Source organism: Gorilla gorilla, chromosome 1, assembly GCF_029281585.2.
Source record: "Gorilla gorilla gorilla isolate KB3781 chromosome 1, NHGRI_mGorGor1-v2.1_pri, whole genome shotgun sequence".
Classification (NCBI taxonomy): domain Eukaryota; kingdom Metazoa; phylum Chordata; class Mammalia; order Primates; family Hominidae; genus Gorilla; species Gorilla gorilla.
In genome coordinates this window covers 6641425-6662611 of record NC_073224.2, presented here as the reverse complement: position 1 = coordinate 6662611, position 21187 = coordinate 6641425, and the positions used below count along the sequence as shown (strand labels likewise).

Below are 21187 nucleotides of genomic sequence, written 5' to 3'. Positions count from 1 at the left end.
TTTATCTGTTCATCAGTTGGTGGATATTTGGGTTGTTTCTATGTATTCCATGTATTGGTCATTATGAATAATGCTGCTATGAAGATTGTTGTACAAGTTTTTGTGTGGACATATATTTTTATTTTTCTGGGATATATGCCTAGGAGTGAAATTGTTGCATTATAGGATGACTGTACATTTAGCCTTTTGAGAAACTGCCAGACTTTTCTAACGTGGCTACACCAGTTGGGTGCAATGGCTCACACCTGTAATCCCAGCTACTCAGGAGGCTCAGCTAGGAGGATGGCTTGAGCCCAGGAATTCAAGACCAGCCTGGGCAAGATAGTGAAACCCTGTGTTGATTTTTTAAAAATCCAATTAAAATGACAAGAAAAGAAATACCCAAACAAAATGGTTACACGATTTTATGTTCCCACCAGTAATGTATGTGGGTTCCAATTCCTCCACATCTTCACTGACATTTTTTTTTTTCTAGATAGGGGCTTGCTCTGTCTCTCAGGCCACAGTGCAGTGATGCCATCACAGTTCACTGCAGCCTTGACCTCGCAGGCACAAGTGATTCTCTCATCTCAGCCTCCTGAGTGGCTGAAAATTACAGGTGTACGCCACCATGCCTGGCTAATTTTTATATTTTTCTGTAGTGATGGGATTTTACCACGTTGCCCAGGCTGGTCTCATACTCCTGGCCTCAAGTGATCTGCCCACCTCAGCCTCCCTAAGTTCTGGAATTACAGGCTGCCACCATGCCCGGCCTTCACCAACGTTTGCCATTATCTGTTTTTTTTTTCTTCCTTTATACCTTAAAGCAGTATAAGAACAAGTGTCTTCAATTATAGGAAACAGTATAATCCCAGGGCATAGGGAGGCTAAGACAGGAAGATGTCTTGATGCCAGGAGTTTTTTTTTTTTGTTGTTGTTGTTGTTTTTGTTATTGTTGTTGTTGTTGTTTTTGACAGAGTCTCGCACTGTCACCCATGGTGGAGTGCAGTGATGGGGTCCACTGCAACCTCCACCTCCCAGGTTCAAGTGATTCTCCTGCCTCAGCCTCCCGAGTAGGTGAGACTACAGGTACACGCCACTACTGCCCAGCTAATTTTTGTATTTTTGATAGAGTCAGAGTTTCACCATGTTGGCCAGGCTGGTCTTGAACTCCAGACTTCGGGTGATTTGCCTGTCTTAGCTTCCCAAAGTGCTGGGATTACAAGCATGAGCCACCATGCCCAGCCTGATGCCAGGAGTTTTAGACTAGCCTGGGCAACCTAGCAAGACCTTGTCTCTACAGAATATTTAAAAATTAGCCAAATGTGGTGGTGCCTGTGTATAGTCTCTCTCCCTCTCTCTTTTTTTTTTTCTTTCTAACTTTTTGTGACATGGTCTGGCTCTGTCACCCAGGCTGAAGTGCAGTGGTGTGATCATGGGTCACTGCAGCCTGAAACTCATGGGATCAAGTGATCAATCCTCCCACCTCATCCTACCAAGTAGTAGGGACCACAGGTGTATGCCACCCAGGTCTTGCTATGTTGCCCAGGCTGGTCTTGAGCTCCTGGCCTCAAGCAATCCTCTCACCTTGGCCCCCCACAGTGCAAGGATTACAGGTATGAGCCACCATGCCTGGCCCCTACCCTGCCTATTGAGAACCAAAAGAAGGATCCAAATTCTCCTTAGCTCAACTCGAGCCATTTCCTGATTGCTTCATCAGCAAGGAGCTGGTTATTGGGCTGTCCAGGCCTCCCAAGCAGCACAGAAATGAGGTGAAGGAGTTTTCCTGCTGCTCCACTCTGTAAGGAGTTGGAGGGTGATGTTTACTCGTTTGCAGAGAGAGAGATGCCTTGTAGGCATCTCAGGATGGAGAGGACCCTGATTCCAATGTCCTTTTTTTCTTTAGAAACAGGACCTTGCCCTGTCACTCAGGATGGAGTTCAGTGGTCCTATCATGGCTCATTATAGCCTCAAACTCCCAGACTCAAGCAATCCTACCATGTCAGCCTTCCCAGTAGCTGGGACTTCAGGTAAGCATCGTGACACTCAGTGAATTTTGTTTTTATTTTGTCGTAGAGATGGGACCTCAGTATGTTGCCACGGCTGACCTTGAACTCCTGCACTCAAGGGATTTTCCTGCCCTGGCCTCCCAAAGTATTGGTATTACAGGCATGAGCCATTGTGCCCACTGTCTCTGGTTCTTAACCTTCTGCCTCCCTCTTCCAGTTTTAAAGAATGCTTGTAATTACATGGGCTCTCCTAGATACTCCAGGATAATCTTGTCTTAAGGTCAGCTGATGAGCAACATTAATTTTATCTGCACTCTTAATTCCCCCTTCCTATGTAATAGTGCTGTGTAACATAGGACATGAGCAATTGGTGGCGGTGGGGGTTATTACTTTGGCCACCACAGTAACTATTTTATGCCAGGTACTCAGCTAAGCACTGGTGAATTAAGCATGAATAACACACACTCCCTAATCTCCATCCATTCATGGGAGGAGCACCTCACCTGCCATGCTCCTGAGAATCTCGGGAGTCAGAGAAGTCTTCTATGAGGAGGTGATGCCAAAGCAGACAAGTGACAGAGGAGTCGAAGCTAGCTAGGAAGAGAGTAGAGGTTTAAGGGGAAGCATATTATAAGCAGAGGATATTACCCACTTCAGAGACTCCCAGAGGAGAAAGAGTGTGCGTTGAAGGGGCAGATGAGGCTCAGTTGGACTCCATAGCAGATGAAATGGAGAGGGGCAAGCAGTGAGGCTGCCTTGCAAGGCAGGGCAGAGCAGGGGCTGTTAAGGAGTTTGGACTTAATCCCTGAGGCAAGGAGAAGTGATGTAAATGGGGGAGTAACATGATGAGATTCATGGATTAGAGACATGGCTCAGGCTGCTGTAGAGAAGGCACCAGGGAGAGCAGATGGCTCAATGGGTGTGCAGGAGACCTCTCCCTGAGTTTAGGGAGAGGTTTTTAAAACAGAAGAAGTTTGAGTAATTTAAATGATGATGGGAAGGAGCTAAAAGTGGGGGATAGGTTAAAGATACAGGAAAGTGGGAGGAAGAACTGACAAGTGAGGTTCCAGAGAGGGCAGGAGAAGAGGAGATTCCCACAGGGGGATTAACACTTTCTTTCCTTTTTTCTTTCTAAGACAGGGTCTCACTCTGTCGCCCAGGCTGGAGTGCAGTGGCACAATCTTGGCTCACTGTAGTGTAGACTTCCCAGGCTCAAGGGATTTCTCCCACCCCAGACTCCCAAGTAGCTGGAACTACGGGTGTGCACCACCACCACACCTGGCTAATGTTTCTTTTTTTGGTAGACACAGAGTCTCACTCTTTAGCACTGATTGGTCTCCAACTCCTGGCCTCAAGCGATCCTCCTGCCTAGGCTTCCCAAATTGCTGGGATTACAGGCATGAGCCACAATGCCTGGCCTCTGCTAGTTCCGTATTCTCTAGAGTTGTCTTTACTTTGTGCTAGTGTGTCCCTCATTGTGCTGATCCTCTGTAAAAATTAATACCTTTTTTTTTTTTTGAGACGGAGTTTCACTCTTGTTGCCCAGGCTGGAGTGCAATGGCGCTATCTTGGCTCAGCACAACCTCCACCTGCTGGGTGCAAGCGATTCTCCTGCCTCAGCCTCCCGAGTAGTTGGGATTACAGGCATGTGCCACCATGCCCAGCTAATTTTGTATTTTTAGTAGAGATGGGGTTTTTCCATGCTGGTCAGGCTGGTCTCGAACTCCTGACCTCAGGTGATCTGTCTGCCTTGGCCTCCCAAAGTGCTGGGATTACAGGCATGAGCCATTGTGCCTGGCCAAAATTAATACTTTTTATATTAAATTTACATATATATACGTTTTTTCTTTTTGATACCAGGTCTCACACTGTCACCCAGGCTGGAGTACAGTGGCACAACCTCTGCTCACTGCAGCCTTCACCTGCCAGGCTCAAGCAATTCTCCTGCCTCAGCCTCCTGAGTAGCTGGGATGACAGGTAAGTGCCACCACACCCAGCTGATTTTTGTGTTTTTTGTAGAGACGAGGTTTCGCCATGTTTCCCAGACTGTTCTCAAACTCCTGAGCTCAAAGCAGTCCACCCACCTTGGCCTCCCAAAGTGCTGGGATTACAGGTGTGAGCCGTCTTGCTCATTCTAGTTTAAACTTTTGAGTGGTTTGTGTCTCCTGATTGGACTCCTACAAATACAGAATTGATGCTAGGAAGGGTACCAGGAGATAGACGCACACAGATGGGATTTGGGAATAGGTTTGGTTATCCAAGGAGCAGTGCTGAGCTCCTTGCTAATGGGATATGGGATGCTGGTGATTTCCAGGAAGTGACCTCACAATGACTCAAGCTACCACATACTGTTGATTGTGAAATGCCAGTTGAAGCATATGTCCTGCGAGCTTAGGGGTGCTACAAGTTGACCACTGCAGCAGTAAAGATGACTCTGAAGAATGGCATGGGATGGATCCTTTCGAATGCACTTGAGCAGCGGTCTCCAACCACAGGGCCACAGAGCTGGAGGTGAGCAGCAGGCGAGTGAAGGGAGACTTCATCTGTATTTCTAGCCCCTCCCATCGCTTGCATGACCACCTGAACTCCATGTCCTGTCAGATCAGCAGCAGCATTAGATTCTCATAGGAGCACAAACTCTGTTGTGAAGTGTGCATGCGAGGGATCTAGGTTGTGTACTCCTTATGAGAATCTAATGCCTGATATTCTGTTACTGTCTCCCATCACCCCAGATGGACAGTCTAGTTTCAGGAAAACAAGCTCAGAGATCCCACTGAGTCTACGTTACAGTGAGTTGTAGAATCATTTCATTATATATTACTATGTAGTAATAATAGAAATAAAGTGCACAATATATGTAATGCACTTGAATCATCCTGAAATTATTCCCTCACTCCCAGTCTGTGGAAAAATTGTCTTCCACACATTCACTGTTTTTTGGTAGAGGCAGGGTCTTAATATATTGCCCAGGCTGATCTCAAACTCCTGGCCTCAAGTAATATACCTCTCTCAGCCTCCCAAAGTGCTGAGATTACAGGCATAAGCTACCACCCTCAACCAAGAGTTTCTTAAACCAAATAAAAATTAAGTGAGATTACTTGAGCCCAGGTGGTCAAGGCTGCAGTGAGCCTGATTGCACCACGACTCCAGCCTAGGTGACAGAATGAGACTGTCTCAAAAAATAAAATAAAATAAAATAAAATAAAATAAAATAAAATAAAATACAAATTAACCCTTTATGACATTCCCAGTAACTTTCCCTCTTAAGTGTTCCCCACAAGTCTTTGAATTCTGTTTAATTTTCACATAACATTTAAGACATGTAAGAACTTATGTCTGTCTGTTTGTGTCATCCCTTTATGTCAAAAGATGTCTTTTTGTCACTTCCAGCTGGATCTATCATGAAAGACTTCTGAATCCAGGAAGAGAGACTGACTGGGCAACATGTTATTCAGGTACAGAAAGATTTGGACTGTAACTTAAAAATGATCAAATAATAGTGCATGCATCAAGTGCAATGGGAAGCTCTTCTGGAGAGTGAGAGAAGCTTCCAGTTAAGGTGACATTGAAGCCAAGTCCTGAAAGATGAGGAAGAGTTGTATGAGAGTGGGGAGGGAAGGGGGAGGTGGAGGGATGGGGAATGGGCCGGGATGGGATAGCGCAAACTGCCCGGGAAGGGAAACCAGCACTGTACAGACCTGAACGACGAAGATGGCGTATTTTGTTCAGGGAATGGTGAATTAAGTGTGGCAGGAATGCTTTGTAGACACAGTAATTTGCTTGTGTGGAATTTTGCCTGAGAGACCTCATTGCAGTTTCTGATTTTTTGATGTCTTCATCCATCACTGTCCTTGTCAAATAGTTTGGAACAGGTATAATGATCACAAAAACCCCAAGCATAATATTTCGTTAATTCTCACAGAATCACATGTAGGTGCCACAGTTATCCCCATTTTATGAATGGAGTGATGAAGCCTTAGGAATAATGAATGATTTTCCCAAGCTCACCTGGATATTAAGACTGAGTCAAATGTTGGGTCTGGTCTGACTTTAATGTTTGCTTTGTTCATGAGCACCACATATTGCCTCTCCTATGCAGTTAAGCAGGTAGTTGACAGAAAAGCCCATGTTTGTCTCTACTCACACACTTCCGACTGAATGTATGTATGGAGTTTCTACACCAAATTCTTCAGTGCTCTGGATATTAACTGGGTATCCCATGACTTTATTCTGACACTACCTGGAGTTAGCACAGACCCCACAAGGTAGGGGCTCAGTCCCACGAGGCCATCCTCACTTCAGATGCCAATGGCAAGTCCTAAGTTGTCACCATACTTTTGACCAACCTGTTACCAATCGGGGGTTCCCATAACTGTCTTCTTGGGTTTAATAATTTGCTAGAACAGTTTACGGAACTCAGAAAAACAGTTTATTTTCTTTTTTTCTGAGAGAGAGGGTCTTATTTTGTTGCCCAGGCTGGTGTGCAATGGTGCAGTCATAGCTCATTGCAGCCTTGATTGTCTGGGTTCCAGTGGTTCTCCCACCTCAGCCTCCCTAGTAGCTGAGACTACATGCCTGCACCACCACATCTGGCTAGTTTCTTTTATTTTTTGTATAGATGGGGTCTTGTTGTGTTGGCCAGGCTGGCCACAAATTCCTGGTCTCAAGTGATCCTCCCACCTCAGCCTCTGAAAGTGCTGGGATTACAGATGTGAGCCACCACATCTGGCCAGTTCATTTCCTATTAGTGGTTCATTGTGAAGGATACATCTCAGAAACAGTCAATGAAAGAGACGTGCATGCTGGATGCAGTGGCTCATGCCTGTAATCTCAGCACTTTGGGAGGCCAAGGTGGGAGGATCGCTTAAACTCAGGAGTTTGAGACCAGCCTGGGCAACATGGTGAAAACCTGTCTATAAAAAAAAAAAAAAAAATAAAAATAACCGGTGTGGTGGTGTGCACCTAGAGTTCCAACTACTAGGGAAGCTGAGATGAGAGGATACCTTGAGCTGGGGACTGGGGAGGCTTAGGTTACAGTAAGCTGAGATTGTGCCACTGCACTCCAGCTTGGACAAAAGAGCCTGATCCTGTCTCAAAAAAAAGAAAGATACCCAGGGCAAGTTAAGTTCGGAGGGGCACAGAGCTCCCATGCCCTCTGTTGAACATGCGACCCCCCCAGCATCTCCTGTGTCCAGCAACCCTGAAAGCTCTGCAAACCCCGTTCAGGGTGTTTATGGAGGCTTTATTATGCAAGCATGATTGATAAAATCTTTGGCTGTTGGTGATTAAGTCAGTCTCCAGCCCCTCTTCCTCCTGGAGTTCAGTGCATGAGGCTGAAAGTTCCAAGCCTCTTACCATGTGGTTGCGTGGTAATCAGCCCTCCTCTTGAGGAAATTTAGGAGCTTGCAGTCACCCAGTCATCTCAACAACATCCCCAAATGCATTCTTACCATGCTGGAGATCCCAAAGTTCTTAGAGGCTCTTGTGTTAGAAACCTGGGACCAAGACCAAATATTAAAACAAAAGATGTTCCTGTCACATCTATCACTGAGGTCTTTGTAAGAGCTTTAGAAGCTCTGTGCCAGGAACCAGGGACAGAGATTAAATATATATTTCTTTTCTTGTTTTTGAGACAGAATCTCCTGTGTCATCCAGGCTGGAGTGCAGTGATGTGATCATAGCTCACTATAGCTTTGGCCTTCTGAGATCAAGCAATCCTCCCATCTCAACCTCCCAAGTAGCTAGGACTACACATGCATGTCACCCATGCCCAGCTCATTTTTGTAGAGTCAGAGTTTCACCATGGTGGCCAGGTTGGCCATGTTGGCCAGATGGGGTCTTCTTTTGTTGCCCAGGCTGGCCACAAATTCCTGGGCTCGAGTGATCCTCCCACCTCGTCCTTGTAGAGATGAGATTTAGTTATGTTGTCCAGGCTGATCTCAAACTCCTGGGCTAAATCGATCGTCTCACCTCAGCCTCTCAAGTAGCTGGGACTACAGGCGCATACCACCATGTCGGGCTAATATTTATTTTTATTTTTTTCTAGGGGTGGTGGTCTCACTGTGTTTTTCGTGCTAGTTTCAAACTTCGGGCCTCAAGTGTTCCTCCTGCCTTGACCTCCCAAAGTGTTGGGATTCTGGGTGGGAGCCACCATGCCCAGCAATCACAAGGGTCTTTATAAAAAAAAGAGAGTAGGAGATTCAGAATTGGAGCAGGAGATGTGGTGATGAAAGCAGAGGTAAGAGAGGGAGATTTGAAGATGCTTCACCTCTGGCTTTGAAGATGGAGTCAGGGGCCATGATCCAAGGAATGGGGGTGGCTTCTAGAAGCTGGAAAATCCAAGGGAACATATTAGAGTCTCCAGAAGGAATGCAGCCCTGCTGACACCTTGACTTTAGCCTTAATAGACCTAGTTTGGGTTTCTGGCCCCTAGAACTGTAAGATGGTAGATTTGTGGTGCTTTAAGCCACTATATGTAGGAAACTGCAAACTATGTTGCAGCAGCAAGAAGAAATGAACATGAAGCCAGGCATGATGGCTCATGCCGGTAATCCCAGCACTTTAGGAATTTAGGCAGGAGGATCACTTGAGGCCAGGAGTTCAAGACCAGTCTGGGCAACATAGTAAGACCTTGTCTCTACAAAAAATGAAAAAATTGGCCAGGCGTGGTGGCTCACGCCTGTAATTCCAGCACTTTGGGAGGCCGAAGCGGGCAGATTACCTGAGGTCAGGAGTTCGAGACCAGCCTGGCCAACATTGTGAAACCCCGGCTCTACTAAAAATACAAAAATTAGCTGGGCGTGGTGGCACGCACCTGTAATCCCAGCTACTTGGAAGGCTGAGGCAGGAGAATCACTTGAATCTGGGAGGTGGAGGTTGCAGAGAGCCGGGATCGCACCGTTACACTACAGCCTGGGCAAGAAGAGTGAAACTCTGTCTCAAAATAAAATAAAATACTAAAAAATTTAGCCAGGCATGGTGGCATGAACCTGGAGTCCCAGCTACTTGGGAGGCTGAGGTGGGAGGATCGCTTGAGCCTGGAAATTTGAGGTTGCAGTGAGCTGTGATTTCGCCACTGCACTCCAGCCTTGGTGACAGTGAGATCTTGAAAAAAAGAAAGAAGAAAGTAAAGAAAGAAGAAATGAGCATGGCGGGCATGGGGACAGATGGCAATGTTAAATAGAATGGTCAGGGGTGGCCTCCTAAGTGAAAATTGAGTAAAGACTTGAAGGAGGGGAAGGAGGTGGCCAAGGTGCTGAGGGAAGAGGATTGCAGGCAGAAAGAATAGAATAAAGTGTCTGAGGTGTGTCTGAGGCTCTGGAAGGAGGCCCATGGAGCAGATGGAGAGAGGAAGAGAATTAGGGGAGGGAGCCAGGGAGTTGCTGGGTGGGGATCAGTAGAGATCACATAAGCCCTGGGAGGTTATTGCTGGGGCTTTGGCTTTTACTCTGACTCAGATGGAAACTGCGGGAGGGTTCTGAGCAGAGAGGCGACATGATCTGTCTCCCGATTTAAAAGCATTCTCTGGCTGCTGAGTTGAGAAAGACTGTGGGAAGATGTGATAGAAGCATGGGGGCCAAGCTTTGGCAACATCCAGGCGGGAGATGATGGTGGTCCTGACCAGGGTCATGGTGGTGTTGAGAGATGGTCAGAGGGGAGAAGTAGGGGAGGAGGCCAGGGAGTTGCTGGGTGGGGATCTTTAGTACATGTCGAAGACAGTCAACAGGATTTCCTGACAGACTGGATGTGGGGTGTGAGAGAAGGCAGGGGTCAAGGTTGAGTTTGATTGTTACAGAAATTATTAAGTAATTTTAAAAAACACTACTGCCTTTCCCAATCCTACCAACTATGGGATGCTAGATTAAAGAAATCTCTTCAGGCTCATTGCAGTGGCTCATGCCTGTAGTCCCAGCTGTTTGGTAAGCAGAGGTGCGAGTATCTTTTAAGGGCAGGTGTTCAAGACCAGCCTGGACAACACAGCAAGATCTGCTCTTTACAAAAATATTTTTCAAAATTAAATAAATGTAGCTAGGCATGGTGATGTGTACTTGTAGTTTCAGCTACTCAGGAGGCTGAAGTGGGCAGATCTCTTGAGGTCAGGAGTTTGAGGCCAGCTTGGGCAACATAGCAAGACCCCTCACTCTACAAAAAAATTTAAAAAATAACCAGGCATGGTGACACTCAACTGTACTACCAGCTACTGGGGAGCTGAGGCAGGAAGATGGCTTGAGCCCAGGAGGTCGAGGCTGCAGTGAGCTGTAAGTGCACAGCTGCACTCCAGTCTGGGTGACAGAGCAGGACCTGTCTCACAATACAAATAAAAATACAAGTAAAATAATATCTCAAGTCAGAGCCTTTTGGCTCTGCAGCCCTTGCAACCCCTCAGCCGTGCAGTGGGGTTTGCGTCCCTGGGAATGAGGAGACCCCTGCCCGGTGTTGTTGTCTGATTAATCAGTGTTTTAAAACATATATTAATTGGGGTGGGTGCGGTGGCTCACACCTGTAATCCCAGCAATTAGGGAGACCCAGGCGGGTGGATCACCTGAGGTCAAGAGTTCAAGACCAGCCTTGCCAACATGGTGAAACTCCTTCTGTACTAAGAAAATACAATAATTAGCTGGACATGGTAGTGGGCGCCTGTAATCCCAGCTACTTGGGAGGCTGAGGTAGGAGAATGGCTTGAACCTGCGGGGCGGAGGTTGCAATGAGCTGAGATTGTGCCACTTCACTCCAGCCTGGGCAAAAGAACAAGACTTTGTCTCAAAGAAAAAAAAAAAGTATTATATCAACGTGTAATGGTTTTATTATTAATATGTAATGAATATTAAATATTTTTAAAATCTTGTATTATATCAACATGTAATGGCTTTAATATGTGATGAATAATATTTAAAAAATTGTGTCTTATTTTCTAGTTTTAATATAATTATCTGCAGAAAGAAATAGTCTTAGAGATCTTCAATAAAGTTAAAAAATGTAAAGGGATGTTAGACCCCAAAAGATTGAGAATTTCTAGTTTAAAAATATTCAGAGTAAGCCACATACAACTTGCTACTTGAACTATTTTTTTTCTTTGCTTTTTATTTTAGGAGACGGGGTCTCACCCTGTCACCCAGGCTTGAGTACAGTAGTGCTGTCACAGCTCACTGCAGCCTTGAACTCCTGGGCTAAGGATCCTCCTACCTGAGCCTCCTGAGTAGCTAGGACTGTAGGTATACATGACGATACTTGGCTAATTTTCAAATTGTTTTGTAGACATGGGGTCTCACTTTGTTGGCCAGGCTGGTGTCAAACTAATGGCCTCAAGTGACCCTTCCACCCCTGCCTCCCATCCTAGAGGTATGTGCCACCACAAGGGGCACTTGTTCAATTTTCTAAAGAAAAAATTTCTAAAGTAAGGCTGTGGGATGATGGCAGGAAGATAAAAGAAAAACGAAGAATAAGTTAAAATGACTTATTCACACATATTCTTTTGACAGCAAGAAGAACTTTTAGTATATACATTCCTTACAAACAAACAAACGGCAGATAAACAATGTTGTATAGGAACTTCAACACACACTGTACAATATTCCCACTTTGCTGACATAAGTTATGGAAATTTCGTGGTTTACTTGAGTGTCGCTACCAGTGTTTTGCTTCTCTGATGATTTTTATCAACTTGCTCATCTGTTAACTTCTCTCCAAGGTATGTCATGTCACGACATACTGCTGCTGCATGAACATGGCCAGTGTCTTCCTATTAAACATGTAGAATGCTTTCCTAATTTCTCTTTTTACTCTCTGTCTTTGTGTTGTGCATTTTCCTTACTTTTATTGTCAGAAACTCCAGAAAGTCAGTCGTACTAATTTATCACGATTTGCTTTATTAATTTATACTTTGCTTATATGGAATTTTGCCCAACAGACCTCATTACAATTTCTAACCTGTTTTATTTTGTTTTTTTTTCTGAGACAGGGTCTCCCTCTGTTGTCCAAGGCTGGAGGGTAGTAGTGCTATCGCAGCTGACTGCAGCTTCAACCTTCCAGGCTGAAGCGATCCTCCCATCTCAACCTCCCACGTGGCTGAGACTACAGGTGCTTGCCACTATGCCCAACTAATATTTGGAATTTTCGTATACGTGGATTCCAGAGGGGTGACAGCGAAACGTGAGTAAGCATGGATTTTGGTATATGCAGAGATGGGGGGCTGGAACTAATTCTGTATACTGAGGGATGGCGACTGTATATGTTTTTACAATTACGCTGTAGGATACATACTGTTGCATAGCCTTGAAAATAATAATTTTTAATTGAGTGGAATAATAATAATAATATTGCTAAAAGTAGCAGCTGGCCAGGTGTGGTGGCTCACACTGGTAATCGCAACACTTTGGGAGGCTGAGGCAGGAGGATGGCTTGAGGCCAAGAGTTTGCGATAGGCCTTGGAAACAAAGGGGGAGTCACCATCCCTACAGAAAAATACATGAATTAGCCTAGTGTGGTGGCACGTTCCTGTAGTCCCAGCTACTTGGGAGGCTGAGGTGGGAGGATCACTCGAGCCCAGGGAGGCTGAGACTGCAGTGAGTCATGATCAGGCCTCTGCACTCCAGCCTGGGTGACAGAGTGAGACCCTGTCTGAAAACAACAAAAAAGTAGCAGCTAACATCAACTGACCTTTTATACCAGGTGCCTATTGATACCATAGTTTAATTTCTTAGAACTGTTTCTTATTTCACTTACCAACTCTGTCTTCAGTTATTCCCAGATTTTTACTGTGTTTGTACAGATGACCTTTTATTTAGATTGAACTGTCTCCCCAGAAGTAAGATTACTGTGAGTCATGGTGAACGGACATTCTCATTACCCTTGATGTAAATTGACAGGGTTTTGGGTGCCTCCCAGCTATAATCTTAGCACTTTGGGAGGCTAAGAGAGGAGGATTGCTTGAGGCCAAGAGTTGGAGGAGGCAGTATGGCAGTATGGTGAGACCCTGTCTCCATTATTTTAAAAAATTGACAGGCTTTACCCGGGAAGGCTTATACACAATTTAAACACCCCTCATAGTATAAGAAAGTGCCCATTTCACTGCACCTTTGCCAGCACAGGGTATTATAATTTAGTAAGTCATTTTTTGTTTGATTATTTTAAATAGACAAAAGACCTCATGTTACTTTACTTGTCACATTTCAACATCTTTGCTCAGCTTATTAGCTCTATTTCTTTTCTGTCTGTAAACGGTTGTTGTTGTTTTGTTCTTTGAGACAGGGTCTTGCTCTGTCACCAGGCTGGACTGTAGTGGCATAATCATGCCTCACTGCAGCCTTGACCTCCCAGGCTCAAACTTCAGCATTCCGAGTAGCTGGGAGTACAAGTGTGCACCACCACTCCCAGCTAACTTTTTTCTTCTTTTGGATAGAGACAGGGTCTCACTGTGTTGTCCAGACCGGTCTCTAGCTCCGGGCCTTAAGCAATCCTCCTGCATTAGCTTCTCAAATTGCTGGAATTTCAGGCATGAGCCACCATGCCTGTCCTGGGCTAGTCCTGTATTCTGTAGAGTTCTCTTTACTTTGTGTTAGCCAATCTCTCATTATGCTGTTCACCTGTTATAATGAATAATTCTCCGTATTAAATTTTACCACTTTAAACTTTTGAGTGGTTTATGCTTCCTGATTGGACTCTGACTAATATGTTAGGAAGGGTCCTAGGAGATAAACCCACACCGATGGGATTTGGGCATAGGTTTGGTTTCCCAGGGGGCAGTGCTGAGCTCTTTGCCAGTGGGAAATGGGATGCTGGTGATTTCCAGGAAGTGACCTCACAGTGACTCAAGCTACCACTTACTGTTGATTGTGACGAAATGCCAGCTGAGGCACATGCCTTGGGAGCTAAGTGGTTGCTGCCCTTGACCACTATGAAGACTGGTGTGGGAAGGGTCGCTTTGGATGCACTTGAGCAGGGGTCCCCAACCCCTGAGCCATGGAGCCGTAGGGAGCCACACAGCAGGAGGTGAGTGGTGTCGAGTGAGGGAGTGAGGGAAGCTTCGTCTGTATTTACAGCCACTCCCCTTTGCTCACATTCCCGCCTGAGCTCTACCTTCTCAGATGAGCAGCAGCATTAGATTCTCATAGGAGAACGGACCCTGTTGTGAACCGTGCATGTGAGGGATCTAGGTTGCGCTGTCCTTATGAGAATCTAATACCTATTGATCTGTCACTTTCTCCCATCACGCTCAGGTGGGACCATCCAGTTTCAGGAAAACAAGCTTAACACGCCCACTGATTCTACATTATGGTGAGTTCTATAATTATTTTATTATATATTACAGTGTAATAATGGAAATGAAGTGCCTAATAAATGTTAATGTGCTTAAATCTTTTGGCCCAGCTCCTACCTCCCGGCAGCCTCGCCAGGCCCAGAACTCTCTCCAGTCAGCCTCTACAGACCAAGCTCATGACTCACAATGGCCTATTTAGGCCCATACCCTACCTCAAGGCAGTCTCCGCAGATGAGCCTACTGCCTCACAACAGCCTCCACAGGCACAGCTCCATCGTTACAATGGCCTCTTTAGACCCAGCTCCTGCCTCCCAGCCTTCTCTCCAGGCCCTGAACGTTCTCCGTAAGTTGAGGTAGCTGGGACTGTAGGTATACATGACGATACTTGGCTAATTTTTAAATTGTTTTGCAGACATGGGGTCTCACTTTGTTGGCCAGGCTGGTGTCAAACTAATGGCCTCAAGTGACCCTTCCACCCCTGCCTCCCATCCTCGAGGTATGTGCCACCACAAGGAGCACTTGTTCAATTTTCTAAAGAAAAAATTTGTAAAGTAAGGCTGTGGGATGATGGCAGGAAGACAAAAGAAAAACAGAAGAATAAGTTAAAATGACTTATTCACACATATTCTTTTGACAGCAAGAAGAACTTTTAGTATATACATTCCTTACAAACAAACGGCAGATAAACAATGTTGTATAGGAACTTCAACACACACTGTACAATATTCCCACTTTGCTGACATAAGTTATGGAAATTTCGTGGTTTACTTGAGTGTCGCTACCAGTATTTTGCTTCTCTGATGATTTTTATCAACTTGCTCATCTGTTAACTTCTCTCCAAAGTATGTGATGTCACGACATACTGCCGCTGCACGAACACGGCCAGTGTCTTCCTATTAAACATGTAGAATGCTTTCCTAATTTCTCTTTTTACTCTCTGTCTTTGTGTTGTGCATTTTCCTTACTTTTATTGTCAGAAACTCCAGAAAGTCCATCGTACTAATTTATCACGATTTGCTTTCTTAACTTATACTTTGCTTATATGGAATTTTGCCCAACAGACCTCATTACAATTTCTAACCTGTTTTATTTTTTTTTTTTTCTGAGACAGGGTCTCCCTCTGTTGTCCAAGGCTGGAGGGTAGTAGTGCTATCGCAGCTGACTGCAGCTTCAACCTTCCAGGCTGAAGCGATCCTCCCATCTCAACCTCCCACGTGGCTGAGACTACAGGTGCTTGCCACTATGCCCAACTAATATTTGGAATTTTCGTATACGTGGATTCCAGAGGGGTGACAGCGAAACGTGAGTAAGCATGGATTTTGGTATATGCAGAGATGGGGGGCTGGAACTAATTCTGTATACTGAGGGATGGCGACTGTATATGTTTTTACAATTACGCTGTAGGATACATACTGTTGCATAGCCTTGAAAATAATAATTTTTAATTGAGTGGAATAATAATAATAATATTGCTAAAAGTAGCAGCTGGCCAGGTGTGGTGGCTCACACTGGTAATCGCAACACTTTGGGAGGCTGAGGCAGGAGGATGGCTTGAGGCCAAGAGTTTGCGATAGGCCTTGGAAACAAAGGGGGAGTCACCATCCCTACAGAAAAATACATGAATTAGCCTAGTGTGGTGGCACGTTCCTGTAGTCCCAGCTACTTGGGAGGCTGAGGTGGGAGGATCACTCGAGCCCAGGGAGGCTGAGACTGCAGTGAGTCATGATCAGGCCTCTGCTCTCCAGCCTGGGTGACAGAGTGAGACCCTGTCTGAAAACAACAAAAAAGTAGCAGCTAACATCAACTGACCTTTTATAACAGGTGCCTATTGATATCATAGTTTAATTTCTTAGAACTGTTTCTTATTTCACTTACCAACTCTGTCTTCAGTTATTCCCAGATTTTTACTGTGTTTGTACAGATGACCTTTTATTTAGATTGAACTGTCTCCCCAGAAGTAAGATTACTGTGAGTCATGGTGAATGGACATTCTCATTACCCTTGATGTAAATTGACAGGGTTTTGGGTGCCTCCCAGCTATAATCTTAGCACTTTGGGAGGCTAAGAGAGGAGGATTGCTTGAGGCCAAGAGTTGGAGGAGGCAGTATGGCAGTATGGTGAGACCCTGTCTCCATTATTTTAAAAAATTGACAGGCTTTACCCGGGAAGGCTTATACACAATTTAAACACCCCTCATAGTATAAGAAAGTGCCCATTTCACTGCACCTTTGCCAGCACAGGGTATTATAATTTAGTAAGTCATTTTTTGTTTGATTATTTTAAATAGACAAAAGACCTCATGTTACTTTACTTGTCACATTTCAACATCTTTGCTCAGCTTATTAGCTCTATTTCTTTTCTGTCTGTAAACGGTTGTTGTTGTTTTGTTCTTTGAGACAGGGTCTTGCTCTGTCACCAGGCTGGACTGTAGTGGCATAATCATGCCTCACTGCAGCCTTGACCTCCCAGGCTCAAACTTCAGCATTCCGAGTAGCTGGGAGTACAAGTGTGCACCACCACTCCCAGCTAACTTTTTTCTTCTTTTGGATAGAGACAGGGTCTCACTGTGTTGTCCAGACCGGTCTCTAGCTCCGGGCCTTAAGCAATCCTCCTGCATTAGCTTCTCAAATTGCTGGAATTTCAGGCATGAGCCACCATGCCTGTCCTGGGCTAGTCCTGTATTCTGTAGAGTTCTCTTTACTTTGTGTTAGCCAATCTCTCATTATGCTGTTCACCTGTTATAATGAATAATTCTCCGTATTAAATTTTACCACTTTAAACTTTTGAGTGGTTTATGCTTCCTGATTGGACTCTGACTAATATGTTAGGAAGGGTCCTAGGAGATAAACCCACACCGATGGGATTTGGGCATAGGTTTGGTTTCCCAGGGGGCAGTGCTGAGCTCTTTGCCAGTGGGAAATGGGATGCTGGTGATTTCCAGGAAGTGACCTCACAGTGACTCAAGCTACCACTTACTGTTGATTGTGACGAAATGCCAGCTGAGGCACATGCCTTGGGAGCTAAGTGGTTGCTGCCCTTGACCACTATGAAGACTGGTGTGGGAAGGGTCGCTTTGGATGCACTTGAGCAGGGGTCCCCAACCCCTGAGCCATGGAGCCGTAGGGAGCCACACAGCAGGAGGTGAGTGGTGTCGAGTGAGGGAGTGAGGGAAGCTTCGTCTGTATTTACAGCCACTCCCCTTTGCTCACATTCCCGCCTGAGCTCTACCTTCTCAGATGAGCAGCAGCATTAGATTCTCATAGGAGAACGGACCCTGTTGTGAACCGTGCATGTGAGGGATCTAGGTTGCGCTGTCCTTATGAGAATCTAATACCTATTGATCTGTCACTTTCTCCCATCACGCTCAGGTGGGACCATCCAGTTTCAGGAAAACAAGCTTAACACGCCCACTGATTCTACATTATGGTGAGTTCTATAATTATTTTATTATATATTACAGTGTAATAATGGAAATGAAGTGCCTAATAAATGTTAATGTGCTTAAATCTTTTGGCCCAGCTCCTACCTCCCGGCAGCCTCGCCAGGCCCAGAACTCTCTCCAGTCAGCCTCTACAGACCAAGCTCATGACTCACAATGGCCTATTTAGGCCCATACCCTACCTCACGGCAGTCTCCGCAGATGAGCCTACTGCCTCACAACAGCCTCCACAGGCACAGCTCCATCATTACAATGGCCTCTTTAGACCCAGCTCCTGCCTCCCAGCCTTCTCTCCAGGCCCTGAACGTTCTCCGTAAGTTGAGGTAGCTGGGACTGTAGGTATACATGACGATACTTGGCTAATTTTTAAATTGTTTTGCAGACATGGGGTCTCACTTTGTTGGCCAGGCTGGTGTCAAACTAATGGCCTCAAGTGACCCTTCCACCCCTGCCTCCCATCCTCGAGGTATGTGCCACCACAAGGAGCACTTGTTCAATTTTCTAAAGAAAAAATTTGTAAAGTAAGGCTGTGGGATGATGGCAGGAAGACAAAAGAAAAACAGAAGAATAAGTTAAAATGACTTATTCACACATATTCTTTTGACAGCAAGAAGAACTTTTAGTATATACATTCCTTACAAACAAACGGCAGATAAACAATGTTGTATAGGAACTTCAACACACACTGTACAATATTCCCACTTTGCTGACATAAGTTATGGAAATTTCGTGGTTTACTTGAGTGTCGCTACCAGTATTTTGCTTCTCTGATGATTTTTATCAACTTGCTCATCTGTTAACTTCTCTCCAAAGTATGTGATGTCACGACATACTGCCGCTGCACGAACACGGCCAGTGTCTTCCTATTAAACATGTAGAATGCTTTCCTAATTTCTCTTTTTACTCTCTGTCTTTGTGTTGTGCATTTTCCTTACTTTTATTGTCAGAAACTCCAGAAAGTCCATCGTACTAATTTATCACGATTTGCTTTCTTAACTTATACTTTGCTTATATGGAATTTTGCCCAACAGACCTCATTACAATTTCTAACCTGTTTTATTTTTTTTTTTTTCTGAGACAGGGTCTCCCTCTGTTGTCCAAGGCTGGAGGGTAGTAGTGCTATCGCAGCTGACTGCAGCCTCAACCTTCCAGGCTGAAGCGATCCTCCCATCTCAACCTCCCACGTGGCTGAGACTACAGGTGCTTGCCACTATGCCCAACTAATATTTGGAATTTTCGTATACGTGGATTCCAGAGGGGTGACAGCGAAACGTGAGTAAGCATGGATTTTGGTATATGCAGAGATGGGGGGCTGGAACTAATTCTGTATACTGAGGGATGGCGACTGTATATGTTTTTACAATTACGCTGTAGGATACATACTGTTGCATAGCCTTGAAAATAATAATTTTTAATTGAGTGGAATAATAATAATAATATTGCTAAAAGTAGCAGCTGGCCAGGTGTGGTGGCTCACACTGGTAATCGCAACACTTTGGGAGGCTGAGGCAGGAGGATGGCTTGAGGCCAAGAGTTTGCGATAGGCCTTGGAAACAAAGGGGGAGTCACCATCCCTACAGAAAAATACATGAATTAGCCTAGTGTGGTGGCACGTTCCTGTAGTCCCAGCTACTTGGGAGGCTGAGGTGGGAGGATCACTCGAGCCCAGGGAGGCTGAGACTGCAGTGAGTCATGATCAGGCCTCTGCTCTCCAGCCTGGGTGACAGAGTGAGACCCTGTCTGAAAACAACAAAAAAGTAGCAGCTAACATCAACTGACCTTTTATAACAGGTGCCTATTGATATCATAGTTTAATTTCTTAGAACTGTTTCTTATTTCACTTACCAACTCTGTCTTCAGTTATTCCCAGATTTTTACTGTGTTTGTACAGATGACCTTTTATTTAGATTGAACTGTCTCCCCAGAAGTAAGATTACTGTGAGTCATGGTGAATGGACATTCTCATTACCCTTGATGTAAATTGACAGGGTTTTGGGTGCCTCCCAGCTATAATCTTAGCACTTTGGGAGGCTAAGAGAGGAGGATTGCTTGAGGCCAAGAGTTGGAGGAGGCAGTATGGCAGTATGGTGAGACCCTGTCTCCATTATTTTAAAAAATTGACAGGCTTTACCCGGGAAGGCTTATACACAATTTAAACACCCCTCATAGTATAAGAAAGTGCCCATTTCACTGCACCTTTGCCAGCACAGGGTATTATAATTTAGTAAGTCATTTTTTGTTTGATTATTTTAAATAGATAAAAGACCTCATATTACTTTACTTGTCACATTTCAACATCTTTGCTTAGCTTATTAGCTCTATCTCTTTTCTGTCTGTAAACGGTTGTTGTTGTTTTGTTCTTTGAGACAGGGTCTTGCTCTGTCACCAGGCTGGACTGTAGTGGCATAATGATGCCTCGCTGCAGCCTTGACCTCCCAGGCTCAAACTTCAGCATTCCGAGTAGCTGGGAGTACAAGTGTGCACCACCACTCCCAGCTAACTTTTTTCTTCTTTTGGATTGAGACAGGGTCTCACTGTGTTGTCCAGACCGGTCTCTAGCTCCGGGCCTTGAGCAATCCTCCTGCATTAGCTTCTCAAATTGCTGGAATTTCAGGCATGAGCCACCATGCCTGGCCTGGGCTAGTCCTGTATTCTCTAGAGTTCTCTTTACTTTGTGCTAGCCAATGTCTCATTATGCTGTTCACCTGTTATAATGAATAATTCTCCGTATTAAATTTTACCACTTTAAACTTTTGAGTGGTTTATGCTTCCTGATTGGACTCTGACTAATATGTTAGGAAGGGTCCCAGGAGATAAACCCACACCGATGGGATTTGGGCATAGGTTTGGTTTCCCAGGGGGCAGTGCTGAGCTCTTTGCCAGTGGGAAATGGGATGCTGGTGATTTCCAGGAGGTGACCTCACAGTGACTCAAGCTACCACTTACTGTTGATTGTGACGAAATGCCAGCTGAGGCACATGCCTTGGGAGCTAAGTGGTTGCTGCCCTTGACCACTATGAAGACTGGTGTGGGAAGGGTCGCTTTGGATGCACTTGAGCAGGGGTCCCCAACCCCTGAGCCATGGAGCCGTAGGGAGCCACACAGCAGGAGGTGAGTGGTGTCGAGTGAGGGAGTGAGGGAAGCTTCGTCTGTATTTACAGCCACTCCCCTTTGCTCACATTCCCGCCTGAGCTCTACCTTCTCAGATGAGCAGCAGCATTAGATTCTCATAGGAGAACGGACCCTGTTGTGAACCGTGCATGTGAGGGATCTAGGTTGCGCTGTCCTTATGAGAATCTAATACCTATTGATCTGTCACTTTCTCCCATCACGCTCAGGTGGGACCATCCAGTTTCAGGAAAACAAGCTTAACACGCCCACTGATTCTACATTATGGTGAGTTCTATAATTATTTTATTATATATTGGATATATATGTATTTATTATATATATTAATATATTAAATATATTAATATATTAAATATATTGTATGTTGTAATAATG

General features: G+C 45.0%; 1 protein-coding gene across 14 annotated transcripts in view; it reads left to right on the top strand.

Moving 5' to 3' along the window:
- The window catches only part of LOC101148918 (limb region 1 protein homolog), a 155946-nt gene that overhangs the window by 110237 nt on the left and 24522 nt on the right, over window positions 1–21187 (top strand). For 7 of the 14 annotated variants that reach the window (XM_063706889.1, XM_063706885.1, XM_063706899.1 and 4 more), the window contains exons 13-23: window positions 3849–3965; window positions 4303–4499; window positions 5379–5443; window positions 11947–12137; window positions 14204–14261; window positions 14355–14587; window positions 15356–15546; window positions 17613–17670; window positions 17764–17996; window positions 18765–18955; window positions 21022–21079. In XM_063706889.1, coding sequence (XP_063562959.1) covers window positions 3849–3949 — 101 coding nt within the window. In that variant the 3' untranslated portion in view covers window positions 3950–3965; window positions 4303–4499; window positions 5379–5443; ... (6 more) ...; window positions 18765–18955; window positions 21022–21079. Of the gene's footprint in view, window positions 1–1885; window positions 2010–3848; window positions 3966–4302; window positions 4500–5378; window positions 5444–11077; window positions 11201–11946; window positions 12142–14203; window positions 14262–14354; window positions 14588–15355; window positions 15547–17612; window positions 17671–17763; window positions 17997–18764; window positions 18960–21021; window positions 21080–21187 lie in introns of all 14 variants that reach the window. The other 7 variants (XM_055381205.2, XM_063706894.1, XM_063706905.1 and 4 more) reach the window with 7 other exon arrangements.